The sequence below is a fragment of the Chiroxiphia lanceolata genome, chromosome Z (assembly GCF_009829145.1).
Source record: "Chiroxiphia lanceolata isolate bChiLan1 chromosome Z, bChiLan1.pri, whole genome shotgun sequence".
NCBI classification, from domain to species: domain Eukaryota; kingdom Metazoa; phylum Chordata; class Aves; order Passeriformes; family Pipridae; genus Chiroxiphia; species Chiroxiphia lanceolata.
In genome coordinates, this window is record NC_045671.1 from 12,609,583 (window position 1) to 12,629,639 (window position 20,057).

A 20,057-nucleotide genomic window follows, 5' to 3' on the forward strand; every position below is an offset into this window, starting at 1 on the left:
GCTTTCTGTCCACCCTGACTAGAGCTGTATTTCCTTCTGTTTGAATTGGAAAACTGGGAGCTTAGACACTCAGAAAGTAAAACTGAGGGAAGCCGGGCTTTTCAAAAGCATTTTTGGAACTAAATTTTTAAAGGTTTTCTGAAATCTAGAGAAAGATACATCTTGGAGGACAGAGTTAGATTTTGTTAAGGAATAGAAAGTAAAATTAGAGTAGAACTAAAGTAATCACAAGAGAATATGTATTTTTTTAGATTAAAGCCCTAAACCAAACAGTTAATTTGAAATGGAGATACTTTAGTGTGGAAGAGAAATATAAGAACAATAAATGCTATAAATATTCTACCCTGTACACCATGCTGTCAAATAAAAACAGAAAAATGAAGGACATTGTCTGGTTCCAACTGCTGACTCCACTTTTTCTGGAATCAAACAAAAATACAATTTGTTGATATATAACAGGCCATGTGTGACAGAAGCAGGATTTTAAAAGCATCTTATTTTTATGAAAGAAATGTGAGAATGAAAAAAGTAAATCAGGCTCAGTGTTTAATTTAACATCTGAGAAGAAGAAAACTGGAAAAATGAAAGAGATAAAGTGCAAATTGCTAAACGCAAAGAAAGGCACAGTGAAGGCATAAGGAAGTATATTAGAGATCACAACATTTCAGGTGTCATTCTCGTAAAGGCCTAAATTTAGGGGAAAAGAGATACATTTTCCAATAGGAAATTTTGATTTGTTGAAACTCATTCCCATTCTGGACTGGCATGAAAATATTAATTTTTTTCTTTTGAGGAAAAATAAGTGTTTTACAGGAAGTTTCTGTCTCATATAATTGTGGAGAACCATTAAAAAAATGTGTTGTGAGTGACTCCAATGTCTCAAAATCCAGACAGAAAACGAAGTTGCTTTTTTAGTTCTCCCTTCATTTTTGGTAGCTGCAATCTGTTTTATCTAAATACTTGCTATTAGTTAGTAACTAACTACTGAAAACAGTCTTTTCAGAAAACTGAATGATGCACAAATCTACTTCAGAATATTCTGAATGAAAATGCAGACCTTTCACTGCTTCCTATAGGTTTGGGCTGTACCTCAGCACTATAAAGGCCCAGAGTTGCACACTTGCTGCAGGAACAATAACCCATCCATATTCTTGCTGTAGATAAATCACAACCCCAAAGTAAGCCAGCTGCTGCTGGGATGGCTGTGAGAGGGGCAGGGGCATGCAAAGGAGGTTATGCCATAGGACCAGAGCATTTCCTCCAGAAAGCGAAGTACTGCCTCATTTCTGTGTCAGAAAAAATAGCCTTATTCATGTCACAGAATTGGTTGAGTTTGCCTACACTGCTGAAGTACCTTTAGCCAGCTTTGTCCAACCCTGATATATTATTGAGGAAATGATACTATCTGTGTAAGTGATCAGGGATGGATTCAACTCTGATGTCTACCATGTCTGCTATGGTGGCTGGACACACAATTTCCCATTTCAGAGAACAGCTGAGAGCTTACTCAGTAGGTGTCTACTCCAAAGAGAGAGAAATTGCCTTCTAGACTGCACTGACTCTGTTTACCAAATATCCTTGGATTATACAGGTAGCCTGAACAATTTAGCTAATGTAAATACCTGCTTAGGTGTAGATACTAATAAATTGATGAGATTTATTTTACCGAAGCTCTCCTTCAAATGACTACATAAAATACAACATAAGTAAACTTTAAAACTGCAAAAAGTAAAAACAGTTAATGTTTCTTTGGTTAGCCCTAGGGCTGCCTATTGAACATCTTAGATGATGGTTTTAGGAGCTCAAAGTTTATGATTTCTTGAAAAAAACTCATAAAATGTCAATCTGCATCCTTCATTCTCATCTAAAACCTCCTATTTGTATGTTCATGAACTTTGTCACAAAAAACTACGGAGTTCCTCTATTTTGAAAGTATCCCTGTTGTTATAGTTTTACAAACACATTTAAAATCTAATACTGGAATATAAAAATTATTGTTTTGTTCATTTCAGAGTATAAAACACTCGACCTGTCTGTTTGCAAGAAAATTATGCATGATGGGTTGGCATTGCACTTACATGGCGCCTATTTTAAACTAAAGTATGTGAAATCTTATTCAGGTTTATTGCTGCTTTTTCTGCACTCTGTGCATTGTCTTCCATCTTGTGCCTCATTCCAAACTGAACAGCCTGTGGGAAACAGTGTGGATTACTATTTTGTGTTGTCACCTAGTGTGCTGACAGGATGAAGAAAAGTGTTTGGCACAGCTTTTCATTGGTAACATATACTGATAGACACAAGCATATCTAAGTCAAGCTGTTCAACATTTAAATATGTAATTAAATATAATCACTATCCCTTTTAGGGCTGACAGTTTATGTTCTTTTTATAGTAACCTTTGTACTTTTCCTCATCAGTCACTTTTTGTCTTTCTAGTAATTCATCCTGCAGTGGTAATGGAACAGGCCATTTGGCTGAAAAAATCCTTTTCTTCTTCAAATCCAAAATATGGTGTTCCCATCATAATGTGAAAGGAGCCTTTCATGTTTGGGGTCTTACCTTCTCATACTTGATAATATAGGAGCTCAGCTCAAGGAGAGGATTACTGCAGGAGTCAGAGGGGACTGCCAGCGGGAAAATGAGAGCTTAGTAGATCGATTTTGAATATATTTAGTTGGTTCTGTGGTTGGAATATATGTACTTAATTTTACCTTAGCTATGGTCTTTTCTGTTGTGGATATTGTGCCGTTATTCTGTGCATTTGTCTTTGAAGCATAAAAGCACCTCACAGAATAAGACAGGAAAAAATTCAAATGCAGGGAAGGTTCCATTTGCTCCCTTGTCCTGTTAAAGATGAGTATTTCCCCTTAAGCTCCAAATGAGTGGATCTATCCATGAGAAAATAGAGATCCTGTCAATGAGGCATTTTTATAAAGTTCCACTTAACTGTATTTCTGTGAAAGACAGTGTGAAAAAAAAATAGGTAGGAAACTCCACCCTGGATCAGAGCAGATAAAAGATGACTGGCCTATCCAGGAGATGAATTAAATTCAGCTCCTATCTCTATCCAATATGATATTATAAACTTAAACCAGAATGCAATGTTATTAATTGAATAATATGAGAGGGAGCAGGAACTGATGACTGCAGATGTCCTGTACTAAGTACATCCAACAAGTCCTCTAATCCCAGCTCCAGGGAAGTTTCAGTGATTGCTCAGTATGGGGGATAATAAGTAAGCCTAGATTAGGGAGTGGATATCTCCCTCCAGCACTTTTCTCAGCTGGATCTATATGACTATTTTTTTCAGACCATTTGTGCAATACCTGTCACTGAATTAAGATAAAGATGTTCCAACAAACAAGATTTCTGGGCTTAGTTCCTGCACGGAGGAAACTAGTGTTTATAGTAAACTGAAAACAGAAAAGCTAAGGTGAAATGGCTTGCCAAAGTCATACAGTACATCAGTAGAAGAGATGGGAATAGGATCTTGACTTCATACTCTCCAACAATGCACTGCCAGCTGGACTGAGCTGCAGTAGCATTATTGGGTGAACTTAACCATCAGTGTTTCCTCTTACATTCATGAATCTGGGCTAGCCTCAACCCCAAAACCGGGTTTTCACCTGAGAATTAGGATTTTAGAACTATCTAAATACAATGCCATCAGAAACAAATGATATCACATAACTTTTGATTGCAATATAAAGCAACAGAGCTGGCAAATCATGACTTTTTATGAGGTCGGTTGCTGATGAATTTTGGGTGGAAGGATGGTGACATCTAGTGGTATTGCTCTTCTCACAGCCCTTCACATTATATCTCGAAGCATGTTTGTAGTACAGCGACAGGTTATTTTACAGACTTAATTCATTCTCTTTCTGAAAGTTCTAATACATTAAGCAGTATTGGCTTTTCATCAAATAGTGGCTGCCTCTTAATTTTTCAAACATAATTGCCCCTTTTGTTGTTATACTTCAAAACAAAAGTCATAAAGAAGTGATTCTGCAGTCTGCAAATAAAGCTGTATCATAAAACACTGCAAATACTGCGATAACAACTTACAGTTTTCTCTCTAAATCCATGACTTAAGTTCAAGAGTTACTTTCCTCAGAAAGACGGCCTCTGTTTCAGTAGGGACTTAGCTCCCTCCAGGGAGTGATGTAATCCTCATTGAAAAAAAAAAATTGTTAAGAAAGGATGGAACAAATCACCCTTTAGGTGCTTTTCGCTCTCTGGCTTGTTAGTTAGATTGTCTAACTGGGACAATTGAAGTTAGGTAAGATGAGTAATACTAAAATGTGCTTCTCTCACATTAGTGAATATAATATAGTCTAATCTGCTCAGTCACTGAAAGAACTGATAGAAATGTGTCTTAAAGAGAAATTTGGACAATGAAAGACGAAAGATATGGGTATGTAGAGAAACCAAAGTATTATCTATAACAGAAAACTCACCTCCTCCAGGGCTTGTTTTTATTGTTCGAGCTCAAATATTTGAATTACTGACCTGCCAGACCAGCCCCTGATCTGGACTCTCCTAGGTAGCTGCTAGGCATGGGCAGGGAACATTTCCAATGAGTTGTATGGGCCTCTTGCTTTGGGAGCTAAACCAGGTTCACAGTATGTAGATATGCTGTCCATGCCAGATGCTGTACTAGTACATGTGTAACCTGTTATTCTGATGTGAGATGTATGAGTGAGACGCTCTTCTCAGCTCTTAGCTGGCAGTGGGGAAGAGGACTGGCCAGGCTGAACAGAGAGCTTTGACTAGGACTCAGGGGAAAAAAGTAAAAGAGGGTTTATGACCCTTGGAAGAAAGGGCAGGAAACTCAGGAAGAGTACAAGGATGTTGTTAGGTCATGCAGAGAGAAAATTAGAAAGGTGAAAGCCCAGCTAGAAGTCCATCTCACCACCACAGTAAAAGATAACAAAAAAATGTTTTTACAAATAAATTAATAACAAAAAGAGGGCCAAGGAGAATCTCCAACCTTTATTAGATGCAGAGAGAAACACTGTCGTGAAGGATGAGGAAAAGGCAGAGGTACTTAATGTCTTTTTTTGCTACAATCTTTAACAGAAGGACCAGTTATCCTCAGAGTTCTCAGACCCCTAAACTGGTAGACAGGAACGGGGTGCAGAATAAATCTCCCATAATCCAGAAGGAAGTAGTTAGTGACCTGCTGAGCCACCTAGACACTCACAAGTCTATGGTGTTGGATGGGATCCACCTGAGGCTACTGACAGAGCTAGCAGAAGAGCTCACCAAGCCACTCTTCATGATTTACCAGCAGTCCTGATTAATCAGGGAGGTCCCAGATGAGTGAGGGTTGGCCAATGTGATGCCCATCCACAAGAAGGACTGGAAGGAGGATCCAGTGAAAAACAGGCCTGTTAGTCTGATCTCAGTGCCAGGCAAGATTAGGGAACAGATCATCTTGTCTGCAATTACACAGTGCGTGAAGTAAAACCAGGGGATCAGGCCCTGCCAGATGGGTTTAGGAAAGGCAGGTCCTGCTTTACCAACGTGATCTCCTCCATGACAGGGTGACCCACTTAGTGGATACAGTAAAGTCTGTGGATGTTGTCCACCTGGACTTCAGTAAAGCCGTTCCCACAGTTCTTCAAATTCCACCTTCATAACACCTTTCAAGAACAAACGCACGCTTGCCACCTCAGTAATACCATACTATAATAATATTTATGTACATAAATACAGCTTTATTCTGTAACACTCGTGGTCTACACCCAGTCCTTCGTTATCATACTGAACCAAATCTACTCATCAATCTTCTCTTTGCATGATCTTTTGAACCCTATGGCTGGCTCCACAAGTTTTATCATAAAAGCACACATCTTTCACCAGCTGAATATTGTAACTGTGCAAATGACAAACCCTCTTACTGCAAATGTTGAATTATCACTAAGCTATCACATTGGCATTCAAGTAGCTCAACCCACCTTCCAAAATTACAGTATATTATTTCCTCCTGTCAAATAATTTGTTTCTTTCAGAAATTCCTTCTTATTAATTTCACAATAAAGATTTTTTGTTTAGCACTAAATTATCTCGAAGAGTAGGGGTTGAAATTAGATGGATTTTATGTACATACAAAACAGACCTTGGGAAAACTGTATGCAATAGCCTGAAACAGTCCATATGGGATGCCCACTACTTAGATGTTCCCCAAAATGCACAGGGAATATGTGAGATATTCTTTTGTAATTGCTACAATAGCACTGAAATACTATATAAAACTGACTAAGAAGTCTAGTTTTCCCAAAGGATTTCTACTGGTTTTTTGGTTTTGTTTTAGCTAATGGGCTTGATACCCAGTGAAACTAAGCTTTGACTAAGCATGTCTTCAAGATAAGCTTTTATCTACATGGCCTTATGAAGTCAGAGTGGTCTTAAATATCACCATTGTCAACTGCCCTTCAGTAATGGTATGTAGAGCCACAGAGGGCAGAAAGTGCCTGTGCACCTTTTGTATTCCCAGTTGGAAGTCTCCTTGCCTTAAGACAAGGAGCTTTCATTAAATTCATCTGGACTCTTAACTCTCACATAAGAACTAGAAAGTGGTCCAACTTTGAAGCTAATTCTTTTAACTTGTTTTCCTAATTAAAACAAAGCTTTAGGTAGAAACACAGCCCTGTCCCCCAGCCCTGCCATTTCCATAGTCCTGTAACAAACGTGCTTTGATTTTCCTTTAAATGGGAAATGGGGAGTGGTGATGTGTGTGGTAAGATCTTTGATCTATAGAAGAACATTAGGCCATTTTAGTCCAAAAGGAATTTGTTTGAGAAACTACATGAAAATAGCAGTTGAAACATAATGCAAACTTAATTCTAACTGATGCTGTTTTGAATGCTATGCAGTTCTAGTAGTACTTTAATTTTGAAGGATACATAATGGCATACTTCAGTGTGTCAAATAATGCATTTTATATTCCTATAAAATATTTGAAAATTGTATAAGAAAGATGTCTTTATTCACATATTTCACTTAGTAAAGACAATAATGGCTTTTCCCTATGGCATGTATCTATGCTATGAGCTGCATTATGTTATCATCCGGTAGCTGTTGTTGTAGCATATAATATCTTTTAAAATAAGCCAAAGATATAAGTTGTAAAATAATGAACATTTTCTCAGATTGTTAAGATTGTGCCTGCTGCAGTATGTGGAGTTTTACATGGAGCATGCAGTCCCACTGATGTTACCTAAGCTGGAATATTCAGTATCATATTTTCTCTGAAAAATAATGAACTTTTAAACTTTAAAATGCCTTCTAAAGAAAGCTGGTGAAAAGATCTCCTGGAGAAATCTATTCTTTTCAGTTTTGAAATATGCTGTACATTTTTGGTTAGTCCATTAACGTTGGCAACAAAAAGATGTGTTCCCCACTAGTCAAACCTTTAGGCTTGAGAGCGTGAAGCAGAGACCCCACAGAAGTTCTTTTGTGGACTTAGCCCTGAGTCACAAGCAAAATAAATGGCTAGGCAGAGAATTTAACCTTAACTGGTTAAACCTGGAGATATTCCTGGTTTTTTGACATCTGATTCTCATCCTCCAAGATGAGCACCAAAAAGTAAGGATATGCCTTGTCCAACACCTGTCCCCAGATTGAGACATACTGGTTAACTAAGCTGGAGAACTTCTAAAATAAAACTCATTTGGTAAAAAGATATGTGTCTGCCTGGTACCATTAAAGAGTACAAGACACTCAGCACGTACTTCTAAGAGCTTCAGAGTGCCAGTCCTGTCTACAACTTAACTGACATTATCAGATGAAGAATCACTTTATTTATTATACAGGTGCAGGTTCACTCTTCCTCCAAGGTCTTGACATACGATTACAAGAGGAACACCTGGTATTGATTAGTAACCTTGTTTATCATAGGTTAGACTCAAGAGACTCTTTTGACTATGAACTTTCCTGCACTGACTTCTAACATGTTTTTTGGCTTACCTTTGGACTAACTTTCTAAGAGAACTAGAGCAGGACATCATCAATCCTCAGCATGTCCTCAGATGTGCTGAGGGTCTCCCATCTCAGAGGTCCTTTCCAACCTGGCTGATTCTATGATTCTAGGATCACTGCTTTAGAATCAAACTACAGTATCTTTTGTTACTCAAGAAAATTCATGTCTAGCCTGTGGCTACCTTCTGAAGCTTCCTAATTTGAAGAGCTTCAGTCTCACTGTTAACTCCTTTCCTTACCTTCTAAAATAAGATGTAGGTCTCTGAAAAGGTGCATGCTACCAGCACCATAGCACAGGTATGGAACAAACGGCTTAGCAGGTGGAAGGACTGAACCTTTTCTCAGTGGTTGCAGATCTGGCAATGACTCCCATGGGACACAGAGCAACCCCACCACAGCCAAGTAAAGCAGACTCAGACCTTACATCTCCTGCTAGGTCTTGGATAAGATACACCTCTATTATGCGATTCCTGTGATCCATTTGGATTGTACCTGCACTTCTGGTGAAGATTACCGAAGAAGTATGTGCACTTAAGCAGCTTCTACACTTGCATACAGGAGATACCAAGCTTGCCCAGTAATTAACATCTATGAAATCTCATCTCTAAATGAGTACATTGAGTGTACTCTGTCTCATTTCTAAGTTTTAGAAAAAGAATGTGTATATCATCGCTTCCTACAGAGTAGATTCAAGAAGGTGAGCTGCACTAGTTTCTGAACTACTTTTTGGCTTCAAACCAATGACCTTCACATTGGAACTGAGATACAGGGCTTTTTTCTAGTTTCAGTTTTAGAGATGTTAGGCTATGACATCTGCCTTAGCAGCTGTACTGAACAATTTAGGCAGGATAAGCTTTCTAATCCAGGCTCTCTTTAAGCGTTCATTTAACCATCACAAAGATGCTCTGGGTTTGTAGGTTTAGGATAATTTGGATACTGCACGTTAAGTCAGTAGAGAAGGACAATAGATCCTTTCTTAATTGTCATTTTACTTTTTTGAACCAAGTGACCTATGGCTGCATAATATACTTCAATCAAAAGCTTATGACAGAGCTGGCAGCAAAGCACCCCAGTACCTTTACCCAGGCTGTCTATTGGGACATTTTATCCAAGCCCTTGCAGCTCCTACCTCAGGATGAATGATACTACAAGGTACACCAAGCAAATAAAATTAAACCGTGATCAGAACATCAGTAAATCAGAGATTCTAAGTGTAGGTTAAAGCATAGCACTGGTTCCTGACATCTCTTACCCAATGTTATAGTTGGTATCAGCCCTTGAACAAAGAAGAGAAAATTAAAATGGTCTTTTAAACAGTCACTTAGTTCATCAGTTATATTCAGTTTTTGTCTTGAACTTCTTGAAGGTTTAAAATATCCCGTACAAAAGTTGCTCACAGTATCGTATCGCAGCAAGGCAGGCAATTCTGATTTGACAACATGATGAGAAAGGTTTTTAGCAGCGGCAAAATGTTAGTAATCCTGGCGTAGGTAATACAGTCCCTTGTAGGAATTAATGGGTTCCATACGGTCACATATCCCTGAGAGAACTGCAAAACTGGAGGGAATGCAAGAAAGGGCTGTTAAGATGATTAGGGTAATGGAGATCTGCCTGTGTGAGAAGAGCCTCCGTCAATGAGGACTGAGAGGTGATACGACTGGTCTCCATCAATATTTTAAAAGGCCAACATCAAAGAGAACAAAAAGCTAATTAAACTAAAGGACAACGTTGGCACAATGACAAGTGGGTATAAATTGACCATGAATACACTTAAGTATGAAATGAGAAGAATATTTATAATTGGAAAAGGAGACAAATTTTGAAAGAGGAGGCGCAAAGTGCCCAAGAACAGTACATGGTGACTTTCCCTAACAGCTTCTGTAAGTTTGACATGGCTGGCCGTGATCACAAGGGAAGAGATTCAGTATCTTTTCCTTTGCCACATCTGGTCAGTGTCCTTTATCAGTCAAGAGAAAAACAGGCACATGCATATGCACTTGGAGACTGCAGTATGTGGAATTAAGAAAAGGAGGGTGGTTGCTTCCTAAACAGTCAATCATCTGATCTAAGGCCTTCTCCCTTTACCCATCTAGTAAAGAGAGGCTAGTTTCAAAATTAAAACATCAAAATTTTAAATACTCGATACTTAACTGAGTTGCAATTTAACATTTAAATCTGTCTTTTATAACATACTTTGTAAATCTTAAGCTAAAGGGTAGCTTTTCTTTAGCTATGCATTAACAATAATTTCTATTTTTCTTCCTCTTAAAGAAGATGATGGTTTTATATTCTATATTCTTTGAAAATCTCAATCCAAACTCTGTGTTTACATCTTTGTCATGTATTCCAAAATTTCCTCCAACTTCCAAAAATTCCACCACTGAAGAAGGGATCAGCAATTCAGCAGAAAGCTAAAATGAAGTTAAGGAAAGAAGGCAGATTATCCGGGATGCATGTAATGTAACTCCTGTCCCAATTCCACTCATAACTTCCATTCCTAGTCATGTTTCATGGAAACACAGGAAAAAAACCTAACCAATCTCCCAAGAATGCTGCAAATCATCAAGTTTAAAAAAAAAATGAAGGAAGTTTTAAGAATAAATAGTGAAATTCATCTGTCCACCAAAGAGAACTACTTAGCTATTGAAGTGTCTCGAAGATGAACATGCAGTTACTGTGGCACTCTTGCAGTATCAGTATGCCAATTTTAGTTTATTTCGTTTCACAAACAAAGGTTGTAACAGATCATATTTAGCAGGGTTGAACTCCTTTATTAAAGCCAGACTCTGTCGGCTCAGACGATTCTGACAATCGGTCATTTCAGTTTACACTCAGTGCTGTGGGCACCCACTGTCCTGTACAGAGGGCCCTTCCTTGCAGCTGGAACCAGCTCCTCGAGATCCAGACCCTTGGAAAACTGGGTCCAAAGTGTTCGTCTCTCGAGTGGAAGCAGGTAAAGGCTCCTCCGAGATTTCACAGTGGGTAAGAGAACAATAGGATATAGCCTTAAGCTGTGCTAGGGGCGGTTTAGGTTGGGCAGTAGGAAGAATTTCTTCAATGAAAGAGTGACTGGACATTAAAATGGACTGCCCAGAGAGGATGGGGCGTCACTGTCCCTGGGAGTGCCTAATAAAAGAACGGACGCGGCACTGAGTGCCACGGTCTCCTTGACAAGCTGGTGTGCGGTCACAGCTTCGACTCGATGATCCCAAAAGGTCTTTTCCAAACTCCGAACTGACTCTCTGGCTCTCCGGCCGGTATAACGGCCCCACACGGCACTTCCGGGTCGTCCTGGCTGTGCATCCTGGGAGTTGTAGTTCCGGTGCAGTGACGGCACAGATTCCTTTTTTGCGCATGCGCATGTGCCCCGCCGTGCCGTGCAGCGTCGGGAATGGGAACCACAAGTCACGTGACACCAAAGGCCCCGTCTCTTCCTGCCCCGGCGGTACCGCCAGAGGAGGAGCCGCTCGCCCATTGGATGAATGGCTATCACGTGATTCCCAGCGGACAATCAGGTGTCGCGATTTCCCCGCTCCGCCCCTCCCTGTCCCGCAGCTCCGAAGATGGCGGCGCTGGGGGCGCGGCGGCTGCTGCGGCCCGGCCGCCGCTGGTTCTCGCAGGCCGAGTCCACCAGCCCCTCGCTAGCCTCCGGCCCGCTCTACCCGCCCGTGGTGGCGTCCATCACGGCCAAGAGCAAGGCGGCCCAGCAGCGGCGCCGGGAGAACTTCAAGCAGCGAGTGCACGCTGCGGCCACGGTGGAGGAGAAACTGCGGCTGTACGAGAAGTTGCAGCGGCCCAAGTACATGGTGTACCCGCAAACCTTCGCTCTCAACGCCGACCGCTGGTACCGCAGCTTCACCAACACTGTCTTCGTGCCGGGCATGCCCCCAGGAGCGGTGGCGGCGGAAGCGGCGCCCAAGGCCGGCGGAGGCCCGGGAGCGGGAGCACCGGAGAGTGCGACAAGCCCGGGGGCTGCGACAACCTCGGGGGCTGCGACAACCTCGGGGGCTGCGACAACCTCGGGGACTACGACAAGCCCGGAGCCCGCGGCGGGAGCGCTCCCACCCCTGGATATGGGCGAGCTGCGCTCCCTGGCCTGCGACGCCCTCCTGCAGGAGAGCTTCTATCAGAACAAAAAGCGGCCGTTCCTGTACCGTGACCAGGAGCACACGCCCGGTCCCTTCCTCACGCAGCTCGTTTCCACCCTCGCCGCGTTCCTGTCCGGCCACAATCCGCTGCTGGCGACCTCCTCCCTCGGTGCGGAGTGGGGCTGACAGAGAAGGGGACGTGGGAGCCTTAGGGCAGTGGGTTTAGTCCCAGCCGGCAGCAGTGTCGCTGGCTTAGCTGTTCAGATCGGATGTTCAGGCCATCACTAGTAATTTGTCTCCATCATTCTGTTTGGATTAGGGATGTTGTGTTTGGCTGCAGCAAAAGAAGAATTGGGAGAGTTTCAAATGCCCAGGGGCAATCACCATTTTTCTGTATTCTTCTTTTCTGTTTCAGATCTAAAGCCCGAAGTTAACTATTACTGGCATCATGGTGAGGAAGTTGTTGCTCATGGACATCGGAAGGGTAGAGTTGATCCTGTGCGATTCCAGATAGACGATAAGCCACACCTCCAGATCCGTGTGCCAAAGCAGCTTCCCCAGGTGGGCATGTTTCCAACAGCAAATTAATAACATTCATTTTTGTTTCAGGCAGCCACTGAAACCATGCAGCAGGTATTGTGTGGAATAACTGGTTTTTCAGACATGTGGCACGTTAGTGTGTTTTGCAAGTCTTAGCTCCCTTACTACCCTGTGGTAATTGCTTTGTAGATATTGAGACAGTCTCCTGAACTCTAAGTTGATCCTCTTTACACTTTAAATTGCACATTGATTCATTTAATTAAATTCAGTTTTTAACATTTTATGCTTGGAAGTGGAGGCATAAATAAGGAGTGTGTTGTGAAATGTTCTCTTTTCAGTGGAGAAGAATAGTACGTTAGGAATGGTGAAGAACAGAATGGAGTAAGAGAGAGCACTTATAATCTGAATGTGAGCTCTGTTGCCTCTTGGTACTGATTAACAGTTATTTTCTTCAATGCTCAGTTTCCTGGAAGTATATTTTGTTTCAATATACTAGTGTTTTTCTTGCAGGTTCATACAATGATAGTTGTGTAGGCAGTGTGGGTCTGGTTGTTCTGTTTACACCAGAAGCAAAAAACTACTGCACTTTCTGTAAACGCAGAACCTTTATTAATAACTTAGTTGTACAATTTGCTTAAGTTAGCACTGTCAGATGCTACAAAACTTGGCATTTTGGAAGAACTGTCTGGGCAATTAAAAATGTACAATGCAGAACACCGAATCTGTAAACTCACTCTGCCAGTTCAAGTTAGTTTATTGGCTACTGCTAGAAATGTTATAGCTGTTTTTCTACAGAAGCAGATTCTGGTTTTGAAGATACTATCAATTGGCAACTTTGGTAGCATCATTTCTCACATTGATTTCATATGTTGCAGAAAAATAAGACTTCATTATAGGATGACTGTGCTAGCACCCATCACAAGACAAAAGGTTCTGTTGCAAGAAATGAATTTCAGTTGAGGTTATCCATATGGTGTATGTAAGCAGGATTTGCACTTTCTGTTGTCTGACCAGAAAGTGCTGTAATATGTAAAGCTTGATGTCAGAAACGTGACTTACATCATGGTTTTTCTTTCTTCTGCTGCCTTCAAGGTTGTACCCCTGGATTCAAATCTGGGAGATGTTCCTGTTATTAATCACAAACCATCCAAACTACCGTTGTTCAAAAAGCAGTACGAAAATAAGGTATATATAGGTAAGAGCTTCTAATCATGAAATGTTAACAATTTTTTTTTGTAAAAAAAATCCAACAACTAAAACCAATACCCAAACAAAACCCACCTAAATTCTTCTTTTCCCACCAACTGAAAAAAGTTGTGATTTTTATATGTAGCTGTCATCATGGCTGGGCTTCACAAACGAAGATTTGGGAAAGGCTCTATCCACATTTGTTACAAGCATGCTGGTGGCTAATAAGACCATTACGAGATAGACATATCCGATTGCAAAAGGCACAGCAGAAAGACTCCTTAGGTGGTATATTCTGCAAGGCACAATTCTTTCTGCGTTGCCTTTTCTCCTCAAGAGTGATCCTGCGTGTGTTCTCAAAGGCATCAGCAGTGTTATAGATGGTGTGTCTCCAGGCCTCCTGATTGGAGGCCAGAGTAGACCAGTTATGTTGATCAGTATGGCCAAGGCTGAGATGTTGTTTCAGGGAGTCCCTGTATCTTCTCTTTGGGGCTCCTCTCTTGCGGCAGCCAGTGGCAAGTTCACCATAGAGCAAGATCTTAGGGAGGCGGTGGTCCTTCATCCTTGAGACGTACCCTGCCCATCGCAGCTGTGTTCTCAGCAACATGGCCTCAATACTTGTGACTGCTGCTTGTTCTAGAACAGACGTATTGGTCACATAGTCTGACCAGCGGATGTTAAGGATTGTACGGAGACAGCGTTGATGGAAGTGTTCTAGGAGACGCAGGTGGTGGCGGTAGATGACCCATGATTCGGATCCATATGAGAGAGTAGACAGCACAATGGCTCTGTAAACACTGATCTTTGTACTTTTCTTCAAGTGTTTATTACGCCATACTCTTTTATGGGGTTTTCTGAAAGCACTATATGCCTTTGGTAACCTGTTGTCTATCTCTCCATTGATCTTACCATCCGAGGAGATGTAGGTATACTCTATAAATATATGCAGTATATAAATCTCTATTGAGATTTCATATCAGTTAGGCAGTGGGGAGTAGCATCCTCCTGCACATGGTATTGTGTGTCCAGATTTTCTTGAAAGAATTGAGCTGAATAGAAAATTAACAGAAAACTACCTTTGAATTTTGATATATCTCTTCAGAGACATTTTAGTATGTGAACTCTTACCTTTTGGAATTGGGCAGCTCCTCCAGTCTCACCCAGAATCTCAACATTTACACAGATCTACAGTAGAGGTTCAAACGTTACATTTAGAATCTGATACGGAAGATGTATTTGTGTGCATAATAAAAGCATTCTCTCTCTTTCTGATTTTTTTCATTTTGGGGAACACAGGATCGAAGGTGGCAGATCCATGCTGTTACGGACATACCCAATTTCATCTTATTCCCGATAGACTGAAGCGGGAGAGGCTCATAAAGGCTCGTCTTGAGGATCAGATTGAAGTTGTTTATCGATCAAATGGTATTGCCAGTCTCTTCGCATGGACAGCAGCCCAAGCAATGTATCAAGGTGAGACAGTCAACTTTACAAATTCTTCCTGGTTATGAATGCCTGCTGTAAAGTTCTTTAACCTTTTCTCACCACCCCCTTTTTCTCATGATTTTGCTTCTGAAGACCATCTTTTAAGTAGGTCTTTACAGATTTAATTGAACTAATAAATGAAGCAAACCTTACAAAAGAGAGTTAAAACTTTGTCTTTGAGTACTTTGTTTCAGGGGGAATTAATTACAGAGAAAAATATTTTTTCATATATAATGCTAAGCCTTTGCAAAAACCTCAATTCTTCTTTCACTTGCTCTTTCCACCGTAGTTACTGGGAAATGTGGTAGGTATCAAGCAGTTTGGATAGATCAGATCAGTCTTTTGCTTATTCTTGTAAATATAATGACTGTCTAGTGTTACTGTAAGATACCTGATGGTTTGTAGTTTTACTTTAGAAACAGCACACGAAAGAAAATCCTTTGACTATGATGTATATTTCTGGCTCTGCATCAAATTTTTTATGTGACAGTGTCTTAGAAAGCTTGACTTACCTTTGTGGACCTAAAATGTTGAAGTCAAGTAAATCTTGGCTTCAGAGCTGGTTGCTACTGTAAATACATCACGAGTTAAAAGGGCAGCATGATTCAAATCTGTGACTTTTTTTTTTTCCGTAACAGTTTCTAACATTGTTCATCCCACATGATACAAGTATTTTTTAAGAATATTACTGTTCTAGTGCATAAATGTAATGCATGGATAAATAGATAAATATTTAAAAAATACTAATAATGCTTACTGGAGGTTGTTTGAAGCATTAATACTGACACAGTGTTCTTGGTGTTGGTTGGTCACTCTAGTAAGTTATGTTCATGGATACATGTGCATGCTTCTATCATGAAACAAATGTTCATGCCCTTGAGCAGCATGGAATAGTTGAAAGACATTTTCCCTCAGCTCATTTGCAGGACTTTGGATGCATTAGTTGCTTAACTGATTGGGAGAAGTCACTTGGCTGATCAGCAAGTGTTTTTTATCAGTTGGTGGTAGGGAACTGTGTACACATCTTGGACATACCCTTTATTGCTAGTTGTGTTTTGTTTAGTCTATATGAAAAAAGCAAACAGGACTTTTTCCCTACTAAGCAGCTGCTGCAATTCCCAATATTTTTCTGTATTTCAGGACTGGGGTTTAGATATGTGTGCCGATAGAAATTTCAAGCCCTGTATAACTAGTTGTATTTGTTTATTTTGTAGGATTCTGGAGTGAAGCAGATGTGACTCGTCCTTTTGTATCACAAGCAGTAGTGACTGATGGAAAATACTTTGCTTTCTTTTGTTACCAGCTAAATACTTTAGCACTAACTGCAGAAACTATGAAAAATAACCCTCGAAAGAATATCTGTTGGGGTACAGAGAGTAAGCCATTGTATGATGTCGTGGAAAATGGTAATGTGAAAGATTTTAATGATGAAGTTCTGCTTCATTTGGTTCGTTTTCTACTAAATAGACCAAAAGAGTTGTAAATCATTAATCAATAAAGTGTTGCTTTGTATGTGCCTGAACTTCATTGTAACTCCATGAAGTATGAGCTAGAATATACCTTATTTTTAGTCAGGTATTTTTCTAGCAAACACTATATACATATTTTATGTTATTTGGGTGTCATGGTTTGAGAACTCTAAAATCCACTTCTCTAGTCCAAGCCCCCCTCCCACATCTCAACCCAGTGTGAGATGGGTTTTCCAGACAAACACACGAGACTCAATATGGGGGGGAAGGGAATATATTACAATGACTGTACAAAATAAATACTACAATACATTATATACAGTCTTAACTATTTCTATCATGACAAAACAGTATTTACAATGGATCGAGTCTCTTCTCCCTTCCAAAATATCTCTTGACTCTCTGCCACTTTCTCCGGCCAGTGTTGTTTTTGCCGCCACTTCTGCTGCTCACGGTGGAGAAAACTTCAGCTCTCAGCTACAGAACCTGGCCCAGTTTAGCACTGTTCCAAATCCCTGTAGCCCTCCAGCGGGGCTCCTGCCCCTCAGCTCGTGGCTTTCACAACATGGCTACTTCTTCAACAACAGCTACCACTACTTTCTTTTCCAGTCTGCTTGTGATATGTTTATATTTTGCAGAAACGCTCATTGGCTCAAACCGCAAGGGTCACCACCCCCTGGGGTTTTACCATTTTATAACTTCAGGGGGAAAACTGTTTTCCCCTACCACAACATATTTTATGTTATTTGGGCCTTATTTCTTTTTAATGTATACTACTATACACTGACAAATAAATGTCCAGAGTACCTGCATGTCTTTTATTTACTGTTAAAAGCCTGTTGCTCTACACATGAGTACTTTTAGCAGATCCTCAGGTTTATATTGAACTGTCACAGCAAAGTGTGAATTTATATGACCATCTGATAGTATCACTAGGAAACTGCTGTCTTGATATTCGTCACAGATGATAAATTTCTAATTTTGTGCCTGAGAGAAGTTAAATGCTTATACATTCTAAAGAGAAAGTGAGTTCAGAATAAAAAGTGTTTCTTAAAAATGGTTAGCAATTTAATTGTGTAGTAAAGGAAATTTCTAGACATGGAGCAGGAGTTATGATGAAAGTTGTTTCCAAAGATTGTGTTGTAAACCTGCATACACATTTTTACGTTGTCACCTCCAGAATCACACAGAACACTCTCAGATGCATTTGGAGTGTACAGTTTTCCCTTTAGTCTTTGATTTCATCTGTAGATATCCTGATGTTTTCATTGCTGATACTTGGATGTTTTATGGGTGTTTTTAGTAGACCACAGCTGAGCCCCAACCACAGCAAGGATCTCTGATTCGTAAGCTACAACATCATAGAAATATAGAGTAGTTTGGGTTGGAAGGGACCACTGAAGGTCGTTTAGTCCAAGCCTGCAATCAGCTGAAATATTTTCAATTAGATCAGGTTGCTCAGAGCCCTGTCTATCCTGACCTTGAATGTTTCCAGGAATGGGGCAACCACCTTCTCTGAGCAACCTTTTTTTACTACCCTAATTTTTTGCAAAAAATCTTCCATATATCTAGCCTAAATCGACCACCTTCTGATTTAAAACCTTACTCCTTGACCTATTATAACAGGCCCTGCTAAGATACAAGGACTGTTTAGGAATGTTTACTTATCAGTGAAGTGTATCTGGTTCTGAGATAATTGAACATGCCTAGGATTTGACGTAGTTTCATCCACTGCAACTGACCTTGGAATTTTCCAGTGTTCTTGTAAAGAGTCAAGTAGTTTGTTTTTAAAGAGACCATACTGAGTCATATATAACTGATGTTGAAATACTGGCCTGCTTAGTCTTCAGAAAGAGCAATAACCCACCTCCTGCTGTAAACTGGCGTACAAAATATTTTGCTAATGGCAGATGAAGTAGTTGTAGGGCCTTATTTGACTGGTACTTTGCAATGTTGGAAAGTGTTGCCCCTTTCTCCACCACGAAGGGATAAGTTGAATAAGTAAGATGTGCACAAGTATTGGTTACGTTTTAAGAGAAGTAGGAAGTCCTTAAATGCTGATTTTTTTCTTAACAGTGCTTGAATGTTACCAGTTCTGATAAGTGCTGATCCTTGAATTAAAATAATGATCTGTATAGAAACAGATGATAAACTGCTGGGTAAGTATGTTGGTTATAGAGAATGTCATGTGACCTGGTTTAAAAGGGGGCGGTTGATATTTTTTCTCTAGTGTGTTAAAGGGACAATGCAAAATGAATGGAAGAATATGAAAAAACACTAGTTGAATATTCTGACCCTATCACAGACTTTACAGTTGATGCAGTATGGTACTGTCTTCAGCTTGAGACTCACAGTTAAAGTGTACCTATGAAAGCTGACATGTAAAATCCAAGAAAGCCCAGCTCCCAGAGTTTAAAAGCCTCTAATTTTTCAGTGATTCAGTGTTTTGTCTATCCTATGTGGCTTCAGCTGTAATAGTGCAAATTCAGAGAACTTTTTTCCATTCTGCAGCTTTCTTATTGACTGAAATATCACTGTAGATGTGTCTCCTGGTAGTAGAACTCAGAACTGGGAGTGAGGGAGGAAGGCTTAGCATGAGCTGGCACTTTATCAATTGCAAAGTACCAACTTAGCTTTCTGCTTTCTGCAACAGGGAAAAACAGTGGGTGGCACTATTTTACCTTCTGGTGAGGAAAAACTAATGGGCGTTGTTCTACTTTTTTGTCACTGACTGGCAAAGTTGAGATATCCTAATGTTGCAGCTTTGTACAAGAATCTTTCATCTCCAAGTCCAGGTTGGATGGGGCTTAGACATTGTTCTAGTCACTAAACACTGTTCTAGTGAGCAGTGTCCCTGCCTACGGCAGGTGGGTTGGAATCATATGTTTTTTTAAGGTCACTTCCAATCCAAAGCATTTGATGATTCTATATTGTACTTGTCTATTCAGGGTGCTCAATGCTGCCTTACAACGATAAAGTAAAAAAAGCTCTGTTTTCTTTTGGGCTTTTTTTTTTTTTTAAATATTGTATACCTACTAAATGTTTAAAAAATAGAAAATTGAGAAGCTGTAGTGTTCCCATTCTTCAGCTTTGCTCACCAGAAACCTCCCATGATTTTACTCCTCTGAGTCTCGTGGGAGTGCCATTCTTTAGCACTCTGTATTGTTGAGTTTGCTGTTTAAAGGAAACAAAAAAAAGATGATTCAAAAACACAGGATGGAAGTCTCAAAGTCTGGATCCTTTTTTCTGTATTAGTTTCTGCTTAGGCCTATTGGAGCACAACACAAGGGAACATAAAGTGGAC

At 40.3% G+C, this 20,057-nt stretch overlaps 1 protein-coding gene across 2 annotated transcripts; it reads left to right on the forward strand.

Moving 5' to 3' along the window:
- Nucleotides 1–11,528: 11,528 nt before the first annotated feature.
- On the forward strand, nt 11,529–16,806 carry MRPS30 (mitochondrial ribosomal protein S30). 2 transcript variants are annotated; one of them, XM_032676500.1, is made up of 6 exons: nt 11,532–11,931; nt 11,986–12,240; nt 12,487–12,632; nt 13,704–13,806; nt 15,096–15,272; nt 16,499–16,806. In XM_032676500.1, exons 1-6 carry the CDS (start codon nt 11,547–11,549, stop codon nt 16,765–16,767), a joined length of 1,335 nt encoding a protein of 444 aa, XP_032532391.1. In that variant the 5' UTR covers nt 11,532–11,546; the 3' UTR covers nt 16,768–16,806. The 2 variants fall into 2 exon arrangements, with proteins under 2 accessions (XP_032532390.1, XP_032532391.1); XM_032676499.1 differs by having other exon boundaries at nt 11,529–12,240.
- The last annotated feature ends 3,251 nt before the right edge of the window (nt 16,807–20,057 follow it).